Source organism: Neophocaena asiaeorientalis, unplaced genomic scaffold (assembly GCF_003031525.2).
Source record: "Neophocaena asiaeorientalis asiaeorientalis breed wild unplaced genomic scaffold, Neophocaena_asiaeorientalis_V1.1 scaffold72, whole genome shotgun sequence".
Taxonomy (NCBI): domain Eukaryota; kingdom Metazoa; phylum Chordata; class Mammalia; order Artiodactyla; family Phocoenidae; genus Neophocaena; species Neophocaena asiaeorientalis.
Window position 1 is genome coordinate 4,736,818 of NW_020185336.1, and position 24,835 is coordinate 4,761,652.

At 40.1% G+C, this 24,835-nt stretch overlaps 1 protein-coding gene across 2 annotated transcripts in view; it reads left to right on the forward strand.

The window, feature by feature from the left end:
- The window catches only part of DPP4 (dipeptidyl peptidase 4), a 77,792-nt gene extending 52,957 nt beyond the window's left edge, over window positions 1–24,835 (forward strand). For both annotated transcript variants that reach the window (XM_024735848.1, XM_024735849.1), the window contains exons 17-26: window positions 2–49; window positions 295–393; window positions 2,549–2,618; window positions 5,129–5,323; window positions 7,712–7,766; window positions 8,396–8,495; window positions 11,216–11,280; window positions 21,688–21,760; window positions 22,027–22,100; window positions 23,727–24,835. In XM_024735848.1, the coding sequence (XP_024591616.1) occupies window positions 2–49; window positions 295–393; window positions 2,549–2,618; window positions 5,129–5,323; window positions 7,712–7,766; window positions 8,396–8,495; window positions 11,216–11,280; window positions 21,688–21,760; window positions 22,027–22,100; window positions 23,727–23,828 (881 nt within the window). In that variant the 3' untranslated portion in view covers window positions 23,829–24,835. The remainder of the gene's footprint in view (window position 1; window positions 50–294; window positions 394–2,548; window positions 2,619–5,128; window positions 5,324–7,711; window positions 7,767–8,395; window positions 8,496–11,215; window positions 11,281–21,687; window positions 21,761–22,026; window positions 22,101–23,726) is intronic.

Below are 24,835 nucleotides of genomic sequence, written 5' to 3' on the forward strand. Positions count from 1 at the left end.
GGCCCTGGTCTGCCCCTCTATACTCTGCATAGCAACAGCAATGATAAAGGTACTTTCTCTTATTTCACCCCCGTTTGCTTTTCAGGAAAGCGTGTGTGAATAGAAGCAACATGTACTTAGCACAATGGGATTTTCTTTGGCTTTAGAGTGTCTTAACAATGACTTGAAAACAAGGCTTATAACCTGAAGTACGTGTAGTCCCATCAGTGAATCGCCCACTTGTTTGTTATTGCTTTGCACGATCCATATTCTTCGTGTTGTAACAAATGACTGCTGTCTCAATTATTTGTTTAGAACTGAGAGTCCTGGAAGACAATTCAGCTTTGGATAAAATGCTGCAGGGTGTCCAGATGCCCTCAAAAAAACTGGACTTCATTTATTTGCACAAAACAAGTAAGTTAAATTTCTGTTGGAACATAACCTTTCATGGAAACACCAGTAAAAATATAACTAAATATAAGTTTATCTGACAATATGTATTTTATTTTTTATGTAAATCTAATGTAAGGTTATTTTTCCATGAAATGCTCTGCCACAAGAACCACTAGTTTTACTTTTCTTTTAATTAAAAAATACTGTATGATTCTATGTAACATATATTATTCTAAGAGGAAAATATTTGGAGAAAATGCATTATTGCTAGTTCAGTCTCATCTCATTAGTAACTCTGTTCTACTATTAAGTATTAATTGTGTTTTTAACTTAATGATATCCTAATATATTTTACTTTTAACCCAAACAGATTTAAAATAACTTGTATAAAAAAATAGGGTTGGCTATAAAATGTTGAAACTTCAGTCTCAGGACAGAAGTCTTGAATTTTCCCTAACCTCCTCCCCGTGATAGGCCCTGGCCTGGTGGCCTGATCATGGATTATGTTCAGGGACGACTAAGAACAAGGGGTTTCTTTGAGGAGGAAATCTTGTAATTTTGTTGTTGTCGTTTTTATTTGCTTGCTTGTCTTTTCTATTAAGGGCTAACAACTCATAGGGGAGGGGGAATCCATCAAGATTGATTTATTTTAGATTCTTTTTAAAATATAGGATAATAATGGAAGAAACTCAGGTCATCCAATTTTAAATGGCAGGAGAAGCACGGAGAGTAGAGGGTACTTTTGAAGAAGAGCTTAGAGCAGTGCTACTGAAACTGCAGGTGCTTATGGATCACCTGGGACCTTATTAACATGCATATTTGGAGCCAGCAAGTCAGGGTAGACCCAGGATTCTAAGTTTGTAATAAGCTCCTATGTGATGCCAATGCTGCTGGACCTTGAATCTGGCTTAGCTGGCAAGGGCTTAGAGTTCTGGAGACAGTCCTGGAGAGCTATCTGGACCGTCTGGTACAGAAGGTGTTGAATATTAAGATGTGACATATTAAATATTAGGATGTGACACCCCCCCGCCAAAGGAGAGACAGTGCATCTTCCAAAAGATAGGAAGTAAAACACTTCCAATCAACCAGTGCTGATTCAAACAAAGGGGAGATCAAGTGTTGACTTTGGCATATTTATTAAAAATATCATTATCAACTGATAGTTTGACATTCTACTCAAATATAATAAAGATTAAAACTTTTGTTCTCATAAGCACATTTAATCAGAAGGCATAAAATAACCAGCAAAATACAAATTGAAGAAAAATCTATCTACATAAAGATTTTACTCTTAAACTTTTAATTTTTCCTCAACTAAAATAATTATTATGAACAAAAAACAAAAGAAAGATAAACATAAGGAAGAACAGCTCTAGAGATAAGGATTTTTTTCCATACAGGTTAAATCTTCTGAAGCTGGAAATAATCTTATTAAAATATGAAACAACTCTTTCTCTTTGTCTCTCTCTCGCTCTCTTTAAAAAAAAAAAGATTAGTCTAACTAATTAGCCTGAATTTGGGAGCAGAGGTAACCGATTTATTATTTAGGAACAAATTTTATTAAACTGATGTTAAAGTTAAATCAAGCACAGAGAATTAAACAGACCTGCACAAGATCGTACAGAACAGTTTGCCCCACATAAACCTGATTTCATTCTGTGAAACACAGAGCTGAAAATGGGAACTCAGCTTTACGGTCTGGGATGGCAATAAGAATTACAAAAATGTTATTAAATCAGAATTTTAAGATAGAGTTAAGGCCAACTAAAAATCCTAAACATCTTCAAAGAAATTCAAGAAGAGGAAAACATTTTGGAGGGAAACTTAAAACATAAGCCATAAACAAACTAGATGAGTGGATCAGATGCCAAAGAACAGAATCGTAAAAACGAAACATCAGCAATTCTAAGATGCCCTTTTATTTTACAAGGCACCGATGTATTTAATAGATCCATTAGAAACAACTTTATTGTTTTGACCTTAAACTAGTATTTTAACCTGAAAGAGAATATTTTTATATCTGAAAAACGTGCTGAATCAAATCGGTTCATTTTCTTTTTCTAATTTAACAAACTGCTAAACTCTACATGTTATTTATCACTGACAAAGATAAGGAACCGAAATCATGTGCTAATAAGTGTTCTTATTTCACTAATTAACCTTTCTGTTTGTTTAGAATTCTGGTATCAGATGATCTTGCCTCCTCATTTTGATAAATCCAAGAAATATCCTCTGCTAATAGATGTGTAAGTATTCAAGATAAGGGAATAATTTAGAAGTTAACCATTGTACATCTTTTGCCGGGTGTAGCTTACTGAAAAACAGAGCCAAATGCATCCTTTCTTCCTGAATCATTGTAGAGCAGTTTTAATATTGCTTCTTCCATTCTGCAACTGCAAATCCAAACCTGTGTTATCTACCATCTTTCTAATGGAGAAGGTTGACACTCTTCTTCTATCATAATGGCATATGGAGTTTGTTTTGATTTTTTTTTTCCCCCCTGAACTCCAAGGGAATTCCAAAGAGATTCTCAAGTCCCCATGTTCATCCTTACCTCATGGACATTTTAACAAGCAATAGATGGGTATTAACAGTCTTCACAGTTTCCTTATCTCCAAATTTGCCCAAACATCTCCCATTTGTAGCCTTTAATTCATCCCAATGTCAGGTTTCTCTTTCTTTAGTCCCTGAAATATGCCTGGTATTTTCCATTCCCTTTTTTGGTGAAGAGAAGATGTGATACAGGAAAGTATTCATTATAATCCAAACTTCTCCAAGTCCTAGAGAAAGTTCTGAAATCACAAGTCTTTGAGCAGTAAATAAGAGCTCATGTGAGGTCTAAATATGGCATCTTTGTAAAATATTTTTGATAATTACTAGGAACATATTTTACTTCAATATTTCCAAAATTGCCCTGACCTCACACAGAATACCACAATGCCACTCTTCCTGTCCCAACTTGCCTCATTTCCTTTATTCAAAATGAAACAAACCAATAAAAGTTCTGGGTGCCTGCTGCATGCCAGGTAATTTGCCTTATTTTGTCCACACAGCAAGCCGATGTGGTAAGTTCTGTTGGGCCCATTATACAGAAAGGAAAACTGAAAACTCAGGGATACTTTCCTGTTGCTACTAGCAAAAAAAAAAAAGAAGGGAACAGATACTAGCATCAGACACGGCCTTGTTCTGCTGTGTTTACAGTTCCATGTAAACCAAACATAAAAGCTCAAAGAAAGAGAAAGAGGTATTTTAAACTTCCAGATATGCTATTTGATTCTCATTACACCTAATTTAGTCAAATATTGACTACAGTAGCTCTCACTTGCTTTGGGCCTTAGCCCCAATACTAAACAACAAGGATCCTTTACCTTTAAAAAAGAGTGATATTTTGACACAAGCGTTTGTTAAAAAACAAAAACGTGATATTTTTATATTCTTGGACTCCCCAGTAAGTAATGACTAGATCTCCCCTTCATTAGGAAAGTTAAAAAAATATGGTAAATTTGGTGCCCATTCTTTTCAGTGACTTTCCTCTTCATTTTCATATATGTCTAAATCGTTGTTTTCTATTTTTAAAAATGACATTGTTTAATCTTACAGGGTTAGGTAACTTGATACATAGTTAATATTAAGGGAAGCTATTATTCTACCAAATATAAGACCGTTGAAAGGACCAAGGCATTTCACATGTTAAAAAATGTTTACTTGCCCAAGAAATTCATGAATGCCTTCTTCTTTTTAAAGATAGAATGTTGCAAAATCTAGTGTAAAATTAAAGTCATATAATATTTTGTTTAAAACTAAAGTTCTTTTGACTGCCATCCCTAAGGAAAGGGAGGAAAATGTTAGCAAAGAGGTCCAAGCAGGACTTGTCCAGTCCTGTGGAGGGAAGAGCGAGCAGATGAATAGGAGAGACAGTCTGGGGAGGGAAGACTTATTGGAGAAGATCTGGGTCCAGGAGTCCTGTAGATGGTGCAAAGAAGATGTATTTACATGAGATCCAATGAGCTGTAGGGAGTGTCTCTTGATTAACAAATGAAAATGAGACGGCTTGATGGAGATTGTACACACAGCCGTGTATGGATAAGTTATAGCCTATATGAAGAATGCAGCTATGAGGGAGCTAAACTTGTTAATGAATAGAATGCCAAACAGTATACCCATCTTCCAATATAGTCTCTTTGTTTCTCCTCTGAAGTTTTAAGGAATGGTGTTCGTTCATGCTTTGGCCCATTCGCAGTGCCCTGTGGAGCCTTGGTGAGCAGCACTGTCCTGGGCACTGAGGCACACGCGGCGCATATCCCACAGCAGCCAAAGTCCTTAAGGAAGTTCCAACCAAGGAAACTTGTAGTCTAGGAATGTTTGTAAGCTCAGTCAGAAAGATATATTCAAAGCTGTATTTATTGTCATCCTCATTGTTTTCTCATAACACAACTCCCCTATCCCAATTATTAGAATATTTACTTCTTTGATCTCCAAGATATATACGACTTAGAAACCATTGGCCTGTGAAGTCTGTGTTTGATAACAGTTTTCAAAGATAAAACTGATGGGCCTCTTTGGAGGAAACACACAGCCATTATAGTCATGTTGCCAAGTTTTAGAGGACCCATTGTGGACACCTCCGGGGGCTGGCACGATTTCAAGCTCATGAACAGGAAGACGTACACTTCCCGTCCACAGGGGATAGAAATGCAAGCACTCCTCATTTGATTCAGGAAAACCACAAAGGCTAACAGTTTGGGATTTTTCACAGATATGCAGGCCCCTGTAGTCAAAAAGCAGATGCTGTCTTCAGACTCAACTGGGCTACTTACCTTGCAAGCACAGAAAACATTATAGTAGCTAGCTTTGATGGCAGAGGAAGTGGTTACCAAGGAGATAAGATCATGCACGCAGTCAACAGAAGACTGGGAACATTTGAAGTTGAAGATCAAATTGAAGCAACCAGGTGAGTGACTAGGAGATGAATTCAAACGTCATTTGATTTCTTTCTCCCTCCATTTATATTTTAAAGTTGTGAAGTGTAAAGAACTGAAAGTATCCTGGGATGAATCTTTCATTCTTGGGCTGGATTTTTAGTGAAGATATTATGTTTAGACTTAGAAAGAGAGTTGACCTATGTGCTACCACCTTCTAGGAATTGGGACTCAGAATTCATCAAACACATGGACAAACCGAGGGATAAATGTACCCCTGAGTAAACATCTAACTAAACAAGCAAGCCAACCCTGTAGTCAAGGATAAGTAGAGGAGTTTGGTGTACATTTACCTTGGAAGAGGGTGACAGCTATGAAGTCCTAGGAGTGACTCCTACATTCTGCTGAGTGAGGGTTACTCCCTCAATTTGGGAAAATTGTGGAACACGACCATTGTCACTCACAATTATAAGGGCTTTGTTAAGGATGAATGACATCAGTTATGAGACTATAAATAGATGTGATATGGCTTAAGAAAGATTTTAGTCATGAATGATGGTTACCCGGGAATGCACACGTAACATGCAGTGTTTTACCTGCATTCTCATTGAAGCTGCACGGCAACCCTGAGAGGTGGGTGTTCATACCTTACACTTCAGGTAAAGAAATGGAGGCTCTTAGGTTAGGTAATTTGCCAAGACTGGTCAGGATTTGAAACTAGGTCTCCCTCCAACTTACATTCAATTGCATTCAACTGGTAAATGGGAAATGTAGTCTTTGAGTTTCTATAACCAACTGCATAGATGTCTGGAAAGCAAAATAAGTTAGTGATTTTAAATAATGTTGTGAAACCATAAACTAGGAAATGGAGAAAAATTGTGAATGATTAAATGGATGGAGGAAAATGCCTTTAAAAAGAGGAACAACCAAAGAGGAGAGAAGATGACAATTTATTAAGTATCGCTAAGTCTGTTACATCAAAGTTAATGATTAGCTATTATCCTTGAAAGTAAAAAAAAAAAAAAGGTTAGATAAGAGAGAGGATAAATTGGTTCAGGAGTGAGGCTTTAATATTTTACAAACACATTTTTATTTATCCAGATTGGTCCTCTGTGAGAGAGAGCATGATTTCCAGGTCTTCTCAAGTCTAAAATGATAGAATTGTGTTATCCACAATCTACAACTCCATTTAAAAAGTAATGAGTAGCTGCTTTTCAGCAACTAAAAGGAACTATACACAACAACACAGATGAATCTCGCAGACTGTTGAGTGAAAGAAGCCAGGAACAAAAGTGTATATCCTGCACGACCCAATTTATATTGGTACAAATTCAGGTGAAATTTTTATGGAATCCAATAAAAGGAAGACATTTCATTTTTTCTTTTTCCAAAGAGGGAAATGACACAGAGGCTTCTGGGTGATAGTAATGTCCTATATTTTGGTTCAAGGTATGCTCACTCTGTAAAGGTTTACCAGCTTGTACAGGTATGATTTGGTGCACATTTCTGTACATATGTGTTCTAAGTTTAAAAGGTTTGCATGGAGAGGATAATGAGTTGAAAACTATTTACATTGAAGTTTTTCTAATATTGCTTAACTCAGGGCAGTCTAAGACATATATCATCAATTGAAAACAAAGCTTTTTAAAGTCACATATAAGTCAATGCAAGGGTCCCCTTCCTCCCTTGACATTGCAAAGTTAAGGGCCCCATTTGCTAGATTTTTTTTAAAGTAAACAAATTACCTTTTGATGTAAGGCTAAGATTAAGAAATATACGCAAAGAACCTTTTTCTCCTTTCTTTACCTGGATTCCAATCCTGAACACAATTTAATGACAAAAAGACTTCTTAATCCATCAAGGAAAAATTGCTTCTTATTTAATAGTGCTGAGCTAACTAATCAACACCCATCATAAGAAGGGATGTATTTAGAGAATGATGTTTAAGTTCTCAGGTAGGGGGCCCAGAGACATTTCTAAGCCCTACCCAGATGTTCTACACACCTCTATGCTTCTCCATTGCAGGGACAGCCTCTCTCAAACTGTAAAACATCTGGAGAGATTTAAATTCAATTATGTAAAGAAAAGTGCATCTGGGCTGCAAATTTTTATATAAAGCTGTGAAAAAAACAGCCAGGATTTGTTTTCTGTGAAGCACACACACACACACACACGCACACACACACACACACACACACTTTTTATGGATACCAACACAAGTAAACCTTGTTCATCTGGCTCAAGTTAAAAATGATAGACATCGATCTCAGGTGTTTATTTGATTGCTGGCAGCAATGAATCTTTGTTTCTAATAGAATGAAATAGAGAACAAATGGCAGGGTTTCTCACATTTGTGCAGTTATCTTAGTTTTCTATACACAGTGTGATACTAATTCGTGGACTTGTTCCATGTATTTTAGAGAATTTTCAAAAATGGGATTTGTGGATGACAAACGGATTGCAATTTGGGGCTGGGTGAGTAGTTTGGCTGATGAATCTGTACACCTTCCTTAGTGAATATAACCCAGAGCAGGATCATTTACTTTTGTTTGTACATATTTGGAGGTGAAAATCATGTCAATCATTTCAATCTAAGAAGGTCCAATGTCTTAGATTTCTGGGTGATGAGTCCCCCCAGGCTTACACTTTTGTTTATTACAATGGGATAGGGAGGTGAGGAAGGGAGAAAAAGAATAAAGGAGAGAAAGAGGGATAAAGGAAAAGAAGGATAGAAGGAGAGAGGGAAGGAGGGAGACTTTTTCTCATGGGTCCAAGTCAGTAAAGATTCAGTGTTTATTGCTTTTTTGGTTTTGGGAGGTTTTATTTTGGTTTTGGTTTTGGTTCATTTTTTGTCTTCAATTAGTACTACCCAGCAAATTTTCAATACTTTCCCCCTTACACCTACCAAGAAGAGGGACCAGGGCTCTGAAAGTGTAGTCTTTAGATACTACCCAACTAAGGCCAATTTAAACCTTCTCTACCATGCTTTCTATCTCAAAAGAGGCACAGTATATAAAGATGTGAGAAATGTGGAAACTGCGACTTGCTTACCATATGTCCTTAATTCCTTTACCTCCATAAAAATAACTGTTTCCATTTCTTAGTCATATGGAGGGTATGTAACCTCAATGGTCCTGGGAGCAGGAAGTGGCGTGTTCAAGTGTGGAATAGCCGTGGCGCCCGTGTCAAAGTGGGAGTACTATGGTAAGTGATCACTCACAGGTACAGAGTTACTGAGTGTGAACCTTCACATTCCAATGACAAAACCATTCCTTTTTGAGTTTCAGTGTTTCTACAGTAAATAAACTGATTCATCTTAGAAGTACTTTATGGATACCTGTAATGAAACAGTCTCACTTATTCTGCCATTGTGAAATGTTAGACGGTAGTAAATGCTATCTACACGTTTAGTTACCAACCAATTTTGTTTTCTAAATGTCTTATCAACAAATTCAGTTTTCCAGATTTTAAAACATCCCCAATGCTACAATTCTTTAGATAAACGCTTCCTTCTTTTTATTCTAACTTGAGTTTGAAGCTTCACATATTAGAACAAGAAGAGAAGTATGTATCTCTTTCCCTTCAGGTAAAAGTCAAATATAAGTAGGACTTTGGGTGGAAAGAAGAGACTAGGGCAGGTGAATTCCTGGGGGTTTTGTTTGCACTGTCTCTGAGTAGGTGATAGCCACCCTAGAATATCCTGTTCACTGCTGAGAAAGTATTGCTCTGTCATACACATGTACGGTATAATTCCCAAGTGGGAGCAGGTAAGCAGTGAAACACTAGGTAGGGGGGAAGAGCCAGAGGTGGTGAGAAGGTGAATTATTTTCCTGTATCTTTTCCTACCCCATCTCAAGTCCTTTATTCAGTATAAGGATAGAATCATTCATAATGAATATGCTCATTAAATATTTAATGTCCTAATATATCGCAGTACCAGTCCTGTGGAAAACTCTTCTTTAAAGCCTCTCCAAGTCAAGAGAAGCCAATGTATAAAAGAGACCACACCGTCTTTTAGTTTCAAAAAAAATTGGAGAACATAGTTAGGATTGATCCTCACACAATAGATTTGCTTTCAGGTAATTCTTTCCTGCTTAATATTAACTGTTCTATTGGAAGGCTTGTTTTTGGAGACCTCTGGTGGTCAATAAAATAGAAACAACCTTTGTGAGTTTGGAACTACATAATGGTAAGAAGAGAACGTTATTAAACATATATGGACCAACCTAACACTTGGGAACTTTCTAGAATTCTTATATATGTGCAAATTTGAACAATATTACTCAAAAATCAAATTGAAGGAGGACATAAGTGGTATTGCAAGACGTACTTCTAAAAGTTTACAACAACACTAAGCATTTTTTAAATAGTATTTTTAAAATTTGAGACCTTCTTACACGTGTAAACCTGGTTAGCATAATAAGAAAGGGGTATTATGTTCTAGGACAAGAAGAATTGTAGCTGTTTGGGGAAATTTTTATTTTGCCCTTAAAAGCTATTCCCCCCCACCCCCTCCATTAAATGTATAACCTAAGTTATTCATATTTAAATGTTAAAAGATGAGCATTTTAGGAAAATCTTATATTTTAAAAGTGTACTTTAAGATACTATATTTTATATATTAGTGTCCTCTAGATATGTAAAATTGCTTGTAGTCTGTATTCACTTTAATCAAAATGATAAAATATTGCTGTTACTCATTTTGGAGGAAAATATTTTGATTTCCATAGGAAAAGCATGAGTAATACACATGGAACAACTAACATTAGTTATCAATGTAGTTTTTAATCTCCAATTCCAGTCATTCACAAAGGGTTAGTTAGGATGTTGTTTAAGCTTGTTATTTTGATGATATATTTTTCTAAATAATTAATTAAATCAATATTGAAATACCGGTACAATTATAGAGAAATTCAAGCCATTAACCTATGTAGCACAATGGAAACATATTATACTTATTTATTTACTGTAACCTGGTCATGTTTCAAAAACAGTTATTTCAGATTTTTAAAGTTATATTGGAATTCAGCCACAGTAAATTTTCTCACTGATATTTTAGGAAATACATATACACACACACACACACACACACACATATATATATATACACACACACACATACATTTGATACATGATTTAATTTTTTTAAATTAGGTCAAAAATATGTTTAAATAACCAAACCAACAATGCATATGTTTTTCTGCCATATCTATAGATAAAACAGCTTATGTCACTTCAGCACAGATACTAATGTAATCTGTTTCTCAATACTCAATAGTTATAACATCAGAATTGAGGCCTCTCCACAAAATGAGAGAAAACAGATGTTTAACTTGCATTATGATGGAGTAGCTGAGACGTTATAGGGTTTTACAGCAAATAAATGATAACTGATTTCTTTCCTTTTGATCTGTCTCCCCCCCACCAAAAACAATATATGATTTAAGTAAGCAACTAGTAATTGAAAATTATGAGGAGTTTCCAGTAGGAAAGAGAGTATCTAAAGTAAAGCATATACTGACTGATGTCAGGACCAAGAAATTCAAGACAATTGAGACATTACCTGACTTGCTAATCAAGATCTTTGAGAGGGTCAGAAGATAATGTAGAGTCCTTATCACTTAGCACTTCCCATTTGACTTTTCTGCAGGAGGGTTGTTGATTGGGTTTTAGATCACCTGGTTTGGTCTCCCTCTGCCCTCACAGGAAGGGCTAAAGGGAATGGGCTATAGGGCTGAGTATGGAAAGGCAGGAGTCTGGCTGCTTTAAAAAGCCAAGTAGAGATGATCTGGAGGAGATATTCTGAGGATAACACTATAGACCTTTGCACAAGTAAAGAATATGAAAGCATATAAAGTAACCCAAAAAAAAGGGAAAAAAGTTTTTATTGTATGAATTAAGTTTTTTTCTTTTCTCCATCACAGACTCAGTGTACACAGAACGTTACATGGGTCTTCCAATTCCAGAAGACAACCTTGACCATTACAGGGTAAGAGATGGTGAACTAGATCCATTTTATAACCTATTTATAAGCGGTATAAGAACATTTTTAAGTGGATCTATTCCAGAAAATATATATTTTTTAAATTTCCAATGAAATTCTTGTTAAAAAGAAATAACACAGGTGGTTTAGAGATACTCCAATAGCTTCCCGTACTATATTCTGCATAATTACAGCCTTTATCGTATGCTATATAGGTCACAATATGCGTTCATTTGGAAATACAAAGCAACACCAGATAATTACTTCAATTATAAAAATTTCAGTTCAGAAAACATGTCAAATTCAACGTATTCCTTTAGAGCCCAGAAGACTCTCTAAACCTTTAACTACATATTAAAATTTCTTATGGTATTATCATAATTAAGTTGTATGTACAAGCCTATAATTTTCTTATTCATAGCCAAATATGTACAGTTTTTTTCACACAAGATTTGAGTAAAGCAGGTGAGGTGTAGGTACGGGAGGGTAATACTCTGAAAAGCCCTTGAACCCAAGTTACTGAATAGCATCCACGGGCTGGTTGCCTGATGGAAGAGTCAGTGGGCAGGTTGCTGTGCAGATGGGCTATAGCATCTGAAATATGGTCTGGGTGTAGCCATCATTGGTGGCCCCAGTGTGCTAGTGTGGGTGCCACCGCAAAGCCAGGGTCCTCTCTTTGGTGGCAGCCTGCTGCAGCTGGAAGTGTCAGCCAAAGTACTAGGGATCCTTCCAACACATTGCCCCCCAACCAGAAAAAAAAACAACTTTCCTGATTCTGTCAAGTAAATTGAAAACCCTGAAACTTACAGACGACAAGGTCAATCATCTGATGTTTACATTCTCTGGAGAATGTAATATTCAAAACTCCTCCCAGGATAAAAAAAAAAACAATAACCCATACAATTTAAGACCACAATTTCTCCTCATCTGTGCCACAGCTCTCAATGCTTGGGCCTCCTATTCATACATCGCTCTGAGCCATATTTGCACATTTTTGTAAGATGTCATCATTATTATGGGTTCTGAAGCCATTTGATCAAAGCACAAGAAAATGCAAATAAAATTTCTAATTTTGCAAGATAGGTACAGACAGTTTAGTTTTACCTCTTCCTTTCAGTTTTATTTAGCAAGGCTTGTGGGGGAGGGGCGGGGAGGTGTATGCGTGTGTTTGTGCCTGGGTGTGTGTGTGTTTTCATCTCTGTTTTTCAGTCAAGATAGAAAAGTAACAACCTGTAAAGTGTGATGTACCAATCATCTTCCACTACAAAGCAGTCCAGTAATCAGGTTGTCCTTATTTCTGCTAAGTGTCCCACGTGATACTTTGGACTCAGTTTTTCCCGTTCTTTCTCCTCCACATCCAATAAGCTGCTTTAGACATCCTTTCCCTGCTCCATAACCACATTGCTGCTGTCACATGACTACCTCCTTCTACAACAGTAACCCCATGGGTCCCCCCTTAGCTTATCTTTCTACACTCCAGCCTGTACCACACAGAGGTGTGAGGTTAAGCCTCACCCGTAACACTTTCATGGACTTTTCCTGTGCACTCAACTAGTCCAGCCCTCATTCTTTAACCAGGTGTTCAACACCTTTCTTAGAATGGCCCAGTCTACCTGGAATGTTCACTGAATATTTCTGGGCCTTTCCCTCGACCTGGAATGTCATTCCCCCTCTGTCTTCATCCACTAGGAAACATGTCCTGCTCGCCCAGAGGACTAGCATTCTCTCTTGACTCCCATGACATTTTCCTTGTATATCTTTTTTTTTTTTTTTGCGGTACGCGGGCCTCTCACTGTTGTGGCCTCCCCCGTTGCGTAGCACAGGCTCCGGACGCACAGGCTCAGTGGCCATGGCTCACGGCCCCAGCCGCTCCGCGGCATGTGGGATCCTCCCGGACCGGGGCACGAACCCGTGTCCCCTGCATCGGCAGGTGGACCCTCAACCACTGTGCCACCAGGGAAGCCCCTCCTTGTATATCTTTAATCCTCAATTTATCCATCTTGGACCCATTGTTAGTTTGTACTCCTTTTTCCCCTCTGCAGTATTATTAGTCATTCAAGGCTTGGCTCAACTTTGTATTCTTTGGATCACCCAGTATGAAATAGAAACCTTAAAACCTTTTTTGAGTTAATTTTAAAACTTTTTGAAGGGAAACATTGTTATAAAAATTATATGTCTCCATCATTTCTCTCATTTTACAGCTGGAATTTTCTTGCTAGTGACCCGACCAGGATCCCTCCTGTGGTGTGCCATATTTGGGGCATGGCTAAAGGGTGTTCTCAAATATCCTAAAGTACTAAAAACTCCCAAAAACATCAGAGGTGTACTGCCCAGGACCCTCATCCTGACTCTAGAACCTGGTGGATGATGAGTCAAAAGTTCATTTTAAAAATCCCATTTTGAAAGCCTTTGAACCTAGAAGTACAGGGTCAAGTCTAAACCTTGACATCCAAGGAAGTCCGTAGCACCTACCCTACTGCACTTCAAGGACATCAGCCAACAGCGTGTTTCCTCTTCAACCAGCCCTCCCTCTAGAGGATAATTCGTTTTAATCTGCCATGTCAACCTGTACCTTTTTCCAGATTTTCCCACAGGCTTTTCCTTCCCACACCCATCCCCCTCTTCTCCAACTCTACCCACCACTGAGGTGGCCATTTTCATCTCTCCCCTTAGATGGTCTCTGCCTGAGGTAGTCATGTAAATAGAAGTCTCTTCCTCCTACCGATGGCAATACACGAACGCTGGGAGCACAAAGTCACTGTCTCACTTCACTGCACAGATGGCACCCGAGGACTGTTTAATCCTTCCACGCCAGAAGTCGGGTTTTCTTGGCACAAAATTCATTGCTGGCAATGGACACATTAAAACTGCCAGTACCAGAGAGCTAAAGGTTCCCAATGTGTTACTCAGAGGAATTATTTGGGTGGGCGACAGTTAAGGTGGGTAGGAGAAAGTAAGGCAAATGCGCTCACTGTATTGTTTCTGCCCTGTAAGTTGCATCCTCAGAAAGTGGAGAACTGAATCTAAGTACCTATATTTGGTGCACAGCAGGCTTTAGAAGAAAGCTGCCTTCCTTTGTTTTTTAAATGAGCCTGTGCTTTTGTCTCTGGCAGGAACACATTCAAAGATTCTATTTTCCTCCAAGGCCCCAGCTGCCCCTCTGGACCCCTGTCTTCTTTTACTTCTCTTTCCCAGGTTGTTTTTATTTCCTCCCTTTCTCTCTCCTTCTCTCCCTCCCTCCTTCTGCCCTCTTGGAAAAGACAAAGGAGAAAATTCCTTACTGGCTTTCGCTGCTCTGTGCATTTCCGTAGGTCAGGAGGAAATAGTTTGAAAATGAGTCCCAGGTAGTCTAGACTATTGACTTTCTCCAGCACATCCAGGATAGGAATGATCGAAGTGTGTAATAAGCAAGGTCCTGTGATCGTTGTACACCTTTTCAGCTATAGAATCATTATCAGTAGCCAGAATTACAGCCTTTGGAAGAGAACGTGATTTTTAATAAAATTCAAATGAGGAGAGGATTCATTTTTAAGTCATTGATGACCCAGATTTGAAAGAATTTAGACAAGCACACCAAGAGAAGCACATTTTGTGAAATAAAGGTCCTACTTACTATTTAGGAAAGGAAGTTGAAGGAACCATTTATATATGCAAATGGAACAGGCAGGGATGTCATGTATAGTTGTTCAGCTTGTGCACTGCTGGAAGCTAGTCTATGCTTCGTTCTCTAAGGGGTGCACCTCTGGGGCCGCATCCGACCGGAGGGAGTGCCTTTTCTTATTCTCACAAAGCTGCCATATAAATTAGGAGACCTGGGACTAAGGCTTGGACACAATGCAATGACACAAACAGTGACTCCATACGACCCTTTTTGTAGATAGTCACCTACCCACTGCCGAGTGGCAGGGCAGGAGCACGTTTAAAGGATACCAGGGACTCAAAGAGGAAGGAAGCTGTTCATCTCCCTGAAACTCCGAGAAGCTGGTCCCAGACGCTCTAAGTAGGCAGGCAGAGTGGACGGATGACAGTGTAGCTAATAAGCAGTATAAGCAGACTCGCTGCCATGAGTCTCAGTCCGAGTCTCAGTCCACAGCCAACAGAAATGACGACAGATTTGAGCAAAAGAATCAGATAGACAATGAGACAACCCTCACCCCCAATAGCGATAAGCAGATAGCAACCGTGGTCCCACCTTGAGGAGTGGGTTCCTGACTAACATTGATGAATGGTCTCTCCATGGTCGATCACAGGTCTTTTAGTCAAACCTGTAAAAAAAAATATTAACACCGGGTAGACTTTCATTCACCCATTCAAGGTGCCTGGTGTTCTAGTTGTTCAGAAGTTGATTACCTTGTTGGTGAGACAAAACATACAGGCAAAATGTTTGAAGAGAAATAAAAGAGTAGTAATAGGGTTTCCCTGGTGGCGCAGTGGTTGAGAATCTGCCTGCCAATGCAGGGGACACGGGTTCAAGCCCTGCTCTGGGAAGATCCCACATGCCGCGGAGCAACTGGGCCCGTGAGCCACAACTACTGAGCCTGCGCGTCTGGAGCCTGTGCTCCACAAGAGAGGCCACAACAGTGAGAGGCCCGCACACCGCGATGAAGAGTGGCCCCCACTTGCCGCAACTAGAGAAAGCCCTCGCACAGAAACGAAGACCAAACACAGCCAAAAAATTAATAATAATAAATAAATTTTTTTAAAAAACAAAAAAGAGTAGTAATAAAGCATGAACTTGAACATGACAAAGTGCCCAGTATGTATGGAAAAGACTAGTAGTTCCAAATTGTGACTCTGGAGCCCCAGGAATTCTGTGCCTTCTGAGCATGTAGGGAGGGAAGGGAAGTGGCTGAGAAGTTAGGGTTTCACCTCCCCCCACTCCTCTCAACCAGGGGGTGGATCTGGTTTCATTTATTTCATTCATTTTTTTAATTCACTTAGTAAGTGGTTGCTTCTATGGCCAGACACTGTTCTAAGCTCTTTCCATGGGTTATTAGGTTCAGTTCTCCCTCAGATTCTCTGAGATAAGTGCTCCAATTATCTCCATTTTATTGACCCAGAAACGGAGGCACAAAAAGTTATATAAGATGTAGCTACTGAGGGGTAGGAAAGGGAGAGGGCACTTATCTGGAACCAGTTAAGGAAGACTTCTGGGAGATGCAGGGGAATAGCGTAGGTGCTCTCCACAGGCTGCCAGAGGGACCGACAAGGCAGGGGAGCACAGTAGACACACGAGTGGCAGCAAGCAGAGCTGGTTTTCTGGGGATCTGTGAAGCAGGTTGGGTGAACCGAGGGATAACACAGAGCAGGGATGTGGGAGGAGCAGGCCACATGGTGGCTAATAAGGCAGGATGGGAGACCAGGGAGGGAATGGACTTCCAGAGAGCAGCGTCAGATCAAGGGCAAGAGAAACGGGGCCCAAGTCCTGAGCCTCGTTGCCAGGAGAAGAGGGCAGCCTGGAACACACAGAAGGGACTGATTTAACTTGTAGAGGAGATTTATTTTGCATTTTGCTCAGAATTTGATAGGCTTTTGGCAAGTGTATGAAACAGTCATAGATTTGGCAGTCTTCTGCTAGCAGATTTGAAATGTTCAATCCTTAAGAACTGCTGCATCGTTAGGTTATGCAAAACAGGGTGCAATTTTGTAAATATGCCATCTTGTACTGATTTGACATTTGTTCTATTATCCTAGAATATGCCAAAGGGAGAGAGACCTTCAGATTTAAGCCAAACCTTAACTTGTTTGTTGAGTGCTGATAAAATGTTGACTGCTGTGTGATCTTTAAAGAAGCCAGTGTTGCTGGGTGAGGCCTGAGGTAGGGCCCCCTGTAGGCGGATGGGAGCTCTTTCCTTGGAATCTCACCTGTACAGTTGTTTGATGGATACGGACAAGTAAAACATCTGATGCGGTGGGTTGAATTAATTTTTCCTTAAAAATTTTCTGTGGCCTCTGTTGTGGCATTAATGGTGCTTCCCCAAACAGCCTCACTTAATATTATTTACGAGGCTTCGGTCACAAGTGGAAGAACGCACAGAGCGAGTCAGTACACTCGGGGTACTGTCTCACCAAAGTAATAGGGTGTCCATTACACCTGTGGCTGTTTACTTTCTCTACCAGAGCTTGGAAATGACAGTGCGTTGTTTGGCTGTGAAGTGAAGGGACACTAGAATATGATGTTAAGAGGCACGGACTTTTGAGTTTGACCTGTGCTAAAATTCTGTTTCCACCACCTATTAGCTAGGAGAGGTTACTAAACCTCTCTGAACCTCTGTTTCCTCATCTGAGTAATGGGGAGAATCAGAGCTACCTCATGGGATTATTGAAAGGATTAAACGAGACACCTATGCCTGCCATGAAATAAACTTACAAAAACATGGAGGCTGCCACCATTATTCTCAGGAAGCAAATTGTCCGTATGGTTCCTGGATGGCGCAAGGGGTAGCTTAGAAATTGTCAGACCTTCTGTTTCTCACAGTACTTCCCCACTCTTATCAGCTCTCTCTTTTATTTCAAAAATACAAAGATTTATTTGCTGGAAGGTAACTGAGGAACCAGCACGATCCAATGAGCAGCTACAGATGGTTCTTCTTGGGGCTTGAAGGAAAAGCTCCTCGCAGAGATGCCGTGGATCAGCGCTGCCACTGGACCCATCCTTCCCACTTCACTTTGCCAGGCTGTTGCTGGCAGTGGGGCTCTCCGGAAGTTTCTAGCCTCGGGAGAGTGCCAACTGCACCACCATTGCATCCTTGCCCATTTATCACTCTAAACTTCCTTTTTAGGAGCTGGTGACAGACTATTCGGCTTCTAACTTAGTCATCCATTTCCTTTTTTATTTCTGTTTCCATCGATAGGCAAATGGGGATTATCTTGTTTTGGTGGGTTGGAATAGCACAATTGAATTATTTCTGGTCATTAATTCTCCCTTAACGTAGTGCATGCATTTCTTTCACTGACTTTGGCTGTCTTTCATGGGTTAAAGTGTGCCGGACTGTCAAGAGTCTCTCTCTATTGAGAAGCCAGGATGCTCAGTCTAGTAGGGAATGATCGGTGGTTCCAGAGGCAAGGTGACACAGCTGCATCTTTCTAGGAGGGCAAAATGTTCTCAGGAGCCTGCGAGCCCTGAAATGGGTGTGTGCCTGAGGCTGCCTGGCTCCCGTGCACTGCGAGGTCCCTCTTGACGCAACTCCCAGCGAGCAGGGGGACGTGTGCATTGGAAATGACACACTTATCTTGTGGTTGCAGGGGAAGCTTTTGTTTTATTTTTCCCTTGCTGCATTAAAGTATTTGTCTTTCTTTCTTTGTAGTGTAATATTGTTAATGTAAAACAATTTGCATCATGACACTTTTATCACAGTTTTCGTCTTTTTCTCAGTATGTTGCATTTCTCACCATGTCTAGTTCATCACAGCTACAGTGTGTACATCACAACATTTATCTTAGGCTCAGGGTTTTACTTGTTTATAAAAATTGTCTTCTTTCAGCCTGTATTCACTCCATTTAAGAAAAAAAAGGCAGCCAGAAACTGTTTTGGTCCAAACTCCAGTAGTTATCACATTCCTTGCTAACTGTCCTGCGTATTTATATGTCTCCTAACTATTACTCTATGTTTCAGCGACATTTCTCAGTCTCATGGCTCAGGGAGGTCGTGGAGCAGCTTTTGCTGTGCACTCTGCCACACAAGGAAGGCCCGAGAGGCTTTTGGAGGGGAGGGCAGGTGACACAGCTGGATATTTGGGCCACGTCTAGGTGCTAAAGTTGACTGTCTTTGGCACGCGAAGAGCTGGGTTTCTTGTGGGGAGAAACAAGGTGGAGGAGACAGCCGTGTAGCCGCAGAAAGGATGGTGCAGGAGGACCCGGATGAGGGCGCCGGGTCTGGGGCTCAGACTGGCAATGTTCACCGTTGGTGGCTCAGCCCCAGCCTCTGCTGTCGCCAGCTTTGAATCCTACACTGGCCTTTTGGGAGATTGATTTTGACCCTTTCCTCTCTCCAGGGCAGGACATCGCTCAGGGTTCTGTTGCTTCATTAGGCTCTGCATCAACCACACAGTCCAAAACGCCTCACAAGTCTCGAAGGTCTGTGCGAGCCAGCTCTCTTCCAATGAATTCACTCTAAGAAGGCATGAGAACGCAGGGGGCAAAGAACACCCAGTGTGTTTGTGTACTGCAAATCCCAGAACAGTTCAGTAACAATTTCTTTCTCCCTGTATCTTTGCTGGAAGACCACATCGTGAGCAGCTTGGAAGTTTAGTGGAGACTCAGTGCAGCATAGGAGGTAAAAGAGGTTCTGCCATCAGACTTTGTGTCCAGCTCCGACTTCTTCCTGATGTAACCTGGTGTACTTTATTGTCTCTGTGTAGAAGTGGGGTTGCTATAGACCTATCTTGCAGGAATGTCATGAGGATTAAATAGAGCAGTGCTTTCATAAGTCCTTTAAGATGCTTAGCAGGGTGACCGGCACGGAGTACACAATAAGTATCGGCTCTTATTACTAATGGCATGGTGTATGGATTGAAAGTGGGCAAAACATATCTTGGTAAATTTCAGAATGAGAATATTTTATTCCACCTCCCCTAGCTGTTCCCACTTGCCTCTGCAAGACTAGGACCGAATGTAGTGAAGAGTACAATATAAGTGCCTACGTTTCTTTGGTTTATTCCTTGAATTGATATTTAGCTCTCTGTTAAATGCTCAGGATAGAGTAATGAACAATATAAATTCCTCTTCTCATGGATCTTATTGTTTAGTTGGGTATGTGACAAATAAATATTGATCGACTTGAAAAAATGAATGAATGGATGGAAGAATGAATGGAGTATAATGTTGGGATGGATGGATGGATTCATCTGGGACATCTCACCAGATAACACGTTTCTTAAAGTAAAACAGAAGTGAGACTTTTAATGAGTCCTGGGCGTTTATTCTGCAAGTTCGTGGGTAAATTCTCAATTTGGGTCAGAAATGCCATATGGTCAGGACAAGTGGGACCCAGCCTGCACAGGAGTGGGAGGGCCTTTGCTCTAAGCTTTCCAGGAAAAGATCACCTTGATCACCTCAGTCAACACAGATATGTTGGGTGACTTTGTCCTGAAAGTTGTAGACAGAATGTGTTTTTTCCAGAAACACTGTGTCACACCACCCTCACATCACCGTAATTTAACCTTAAAAAAAGCCATGTCTCTTGATTTCTATTTCAGTGAGAGCGAGAAGAGTTAATCTTCCTCCCATTTCAAAGAAAACAGCACTCAGCAGCATGTCTCTAGGTGCACAGCTCTCTGATGTTGAAGCTGGGGCTGGAATACAAACGTTCGGACCTTAGCCCCATCCCCTTCCAGCCAGACCTTCAGGGTTCCCATCAAAATATTAAGCTGATGTTAGCTACAAAGATATCTGTAAAACACAAACCTTGCCTCTCATAAAGTTGACTTTGATTCACCAAGATGCTGCAGGATAAGCTGGCTGATTTTAAACCCATAGGGAGGCTACCGGCCCTTCCTCTGCCCAACAACAGAAGCAGAGTCCCGCTCACCCCTTCCCAAAGTTGCTACAATGTCTATGACATTCTTACCTTCATCGCAACTCTGCAAACATCTCCAAATTAAGACCAGATGACTAGTTCTATACTTTCAAAGCTTTTCCACCAAAGACTCCACCTTCATTCTAGAAGTCCTACCTGTCCAAGGTCATGAAACAGCCTTCCAAAAGCTGACCTCCCAGTTGTTTCTAATTCCCTGGCTTGATCCAAAAGCAGCACTTTCCCCAATGCAGAATGAGGCAGACAACAACCACCCACTGATTTTCTAAGGCCATACTTGATCTTTTTCACCTCTTTCCCCTCCCATATGTTACATTTGCCTAGGTTTTAAACATCTGTTCCAAAAAAGGTAATACTTGCTTCTCATTCAGAGCCTAGCAATGTGGACCAAAGTTCATATGACATATTGCAGAGTATGTTTAGTTGCAAATGCTATGTACAGGCTCTTTGAAATGTAGCATGTATGGCACCATGTGACACATGGTTGCCATGGCAATACACTTTTTGGCTGAACTACAGCATAAGCCCATGGAACATACATTGCTAATATGAGACTCTGCCCTGTGCTAATGCATAGGACACAGCCAATCTGGGATCTGGGACTCAAGAGGTTTCGCATGCAGCCTGGGGGGGCAGATGCCCTCTTCTGCATGTGCAGGGAAGATGTGGCATCCTCTCTTTCCGGTCCTGTCTCACAGGGACAGGGCATGCTGTACATTCTGCCATGCATGGAGACAGCATTTGCTTGAATATCGGTTTGCTATATTTTGTATCAAAGGGGGCCCCAGCTGAAAACATTTTATTTTGTAAACTGAAGTGAAAAATCAGTTTATGGCAGATCTTTTTTTGAATAATGACATTCTTTTTCCCAATTCCAGAATTCAACAGTCATGAGCAGAGCTGAAAATTTTAAACAAGTTGAGTACCTCCTTATTCATGGAACAGCAGATGGTGAGTTTCAGTTAATTAGACTTTTTAGTATCACAGACAGGTTTGCAATTTCACTACTGACAAAACAAAAGCATGAGGGGCAAGACTGTTACATTTACTTCAATAAAACAGTGTTGCTTTTCCACAACTCACTTGTCTTGGCCTAAATGGGATGCTGAATCCTAGAACTTCAAACAGTCCCTTTCTTCTTGTGCCTTTCCCACCCTTCCTACCAGAAAAGTGGAGCGGGCTTTTAGTTACTTTATGTTTCCTTTCTCTCCCTGCAGATAACGTTCACTTTCAGCAGTCAGCTCAGATCTCCAAAGCCCTGGTGGATGCTGGAGTGGATTTCCAGTCAATGGTATAGCAAAACTTCCTGCAAGGGGAGGGAACTTCCTGGAGGGGTCCGGTTCCCCTCTTGGAACTACTTCTCCTCACAGAGGTTCCAGGAGACGGGGGACGGAAGCAAAAGGAGTCATTTTTCCAATGAGAAGTTGAAGAAGTGATATCCTTGAGTCATAAAGAGAGTCATGTTCAATATCATACAGTTGGGGGTTGAGACGTACAATAGTGCATATCCTGAGAGGGTCAGAACACTAGTCCTGTGACCGTCCCGTCTTTCCCTATTTTGATTAAAAAGTAATCGCTTATCCAGTGATAAGATTATCCACTTATCCACACGGCAGAGTAATTCTAAAGTGAAACCAGCACGATAGTAGCTCAGGTCAAATATGCAAATCCATCTCTAGTATGTGTTACTAGCCCTTCTAACAACAGTGGGGTATCGGTAATCAGTGCGCTTCAGTTTTTGCAACTTCCATGTTACCTTTTGTTGAATACCACAGGTTATAAACAATTAGGCTGGTTTTATAAAGTCGGAAATGGCTAGAGCTGTTGTTGCCTATTCAGAGGATGTTTCTAGGTATTAAGTCAAATTCATTTTAGGCACTAGACCTTTTCAGATTAAGAAGAAACAAAGATTATATATATGTGTGTGTGTTGCACTAGATATTTTTGTGTTAAGTCCTTTCTTGTCTGTATTAGCTTAAAAAGCCTGCTTTCCCTCACTCTCTTTTAACGTACACATTTTGCTCCGTGCTCAGTTCAAACAGCGCCTACTGTGTAAAAGTGGGACAGTCATTTGATACCACAAAACCTGGCATATATTTTGGGGGTTAGATTCTTATGAGGTTGGGGTGTATCCTTCCACTGTTCAAAGAAAAGACGTGATACATTAAGCCATTTATGAAAGTTAATTTATGTCTCCATAATATATGTTTGCCTGGCAGTGACTTCCCACTTGTTTCACGTGGTGGGATGAGTTGATAAATTTTTGCCTCAGGTCATCAACTCACCCTACATAAATGTCAGACATGCAGATAAGAGATTCCAGTGAAATTCCAGTGAAAAAGTGTTTGCAAATAATACATTTGACTTTTGACTTCATATGTTATGCTAAAAATATATATGGAATACTGAAATAGACTCTTTCTAGTGCCTTATTGATATATATTAGGAAAAATTGCTTTCTAAAAACTCATTTATTTTAATAGTTTATCTTACTGCAGTGTAGGAGAAATTTAACAGCTGATAACACTTAATTAAAGTGGGCTTTACAGGATAAACATTCCCTCCTATGCATGATGTGTTTCTAAGTGTCCTTTGAGTCAAATCTGAAAATGGACTTGGATATTTTAACTGTACATATCCTTAAAGCACTATGCAGTGAAGCCAAATTCACAGTGAGTTGTCTCAGCACCTGCAAAGGACGATCAGAGACTCCTGCAGGACAGAACTACATGCCCTGGAAAAGCTCTAGGAGGAAATGAGAAACCCTCTTTGATCACATTTCAGTTTATAAACTGATTGAAGAATTAAAACATCCTGTGTTGTTCCATGTATGCTAATGAGAACTCACTTGGGTTTAAAAAAAAAAAAAAAAAGACAACTGACTTCCTAATTCTGACCTTTCTTCTTCTCTCTCCAGTGGTATACAGATGAAGACCATGGGATCGCCAGCAGCACAGCACACCAACACATATACACCCACATGAGCCACTTCCTAAAGCAATGCTTCTCTCTACCTTAGCACCTTGGAACAGCATGCCATTTAAAGCTTCTGAAAAGCCACTTTTGCTCTCATTATCTCAAAACTGCACCATAAAGATGACGATGTTAAAAAAGTACACTCAAATCAAGAAATGTAAGGTTACCTTTGTTCCCAAATTTCATATCTATAACCCGAAGTAGGGACTTCTGTCTTTGCAACCTTACGGAAGTTTGAATTATTCAGTCTGGTTTTGTTTGTTATTTAAAATCACTTCCATATCAGTTAGTGAAACAACAAATAAGAATTGTTTTTATGGGAGCTTTGCAGAGGTTCCCTGGGCAGCATTTTTTTCTAACTGGACTAGACTTGTTCTCTTCTTGGAAGGAATGGCCGGATGTGGGCCGTGATATCACTGAGGCAGGGGTAAGAAAAGAGGGGGTAGGGAGAGAAGCTGGCAGGGCGAGGCTGTGAACCCCAGTCCAAGCCTGCTGACCCAACCAGGCTGCTATCAGCTCCTCGAAGAGCTGTTCACAGCCAGACTGGCACAGTTTTCTGAGAAAGACTATTCAAACAGTCTCAGGAAATCATATATGCAAAAGCACTGACTTCTGAATAAAACCACAGCAGTTGAATAGACTCCAAAGAAATGAGAGAGAAACTGCCAACAATGCAGGGCCCCCAGGTGCCAGTTATGGCTATAGGTGCTACAAAAACACAGCAAGGGTGATGGGAAAGCATTGTAAATGTGCTTTAAAAATACTGATGTTTCCTAGTGAGAGAGGCAGCTTGGAACGGAGATGTGAACACATCAGCTTGCCCTGTTAAGAGATGAAAATATTTGTATTGCAAATCCTAACTTGAAGGAGTCTTTGCATCAGTTTTTCTTATTTCATTTCTTTGAGCATCTAATTAAAAGAATATTTTAACTTCCTTGGACTTGTTTTTAAAAATTGAAAATTAGCTACAAATGTGTGTAATATGATTCCCATTCTACATACGGTGGAATTTCTCCTGGTCAGTAATAAATGTGCCTTCATTTTTTCAGA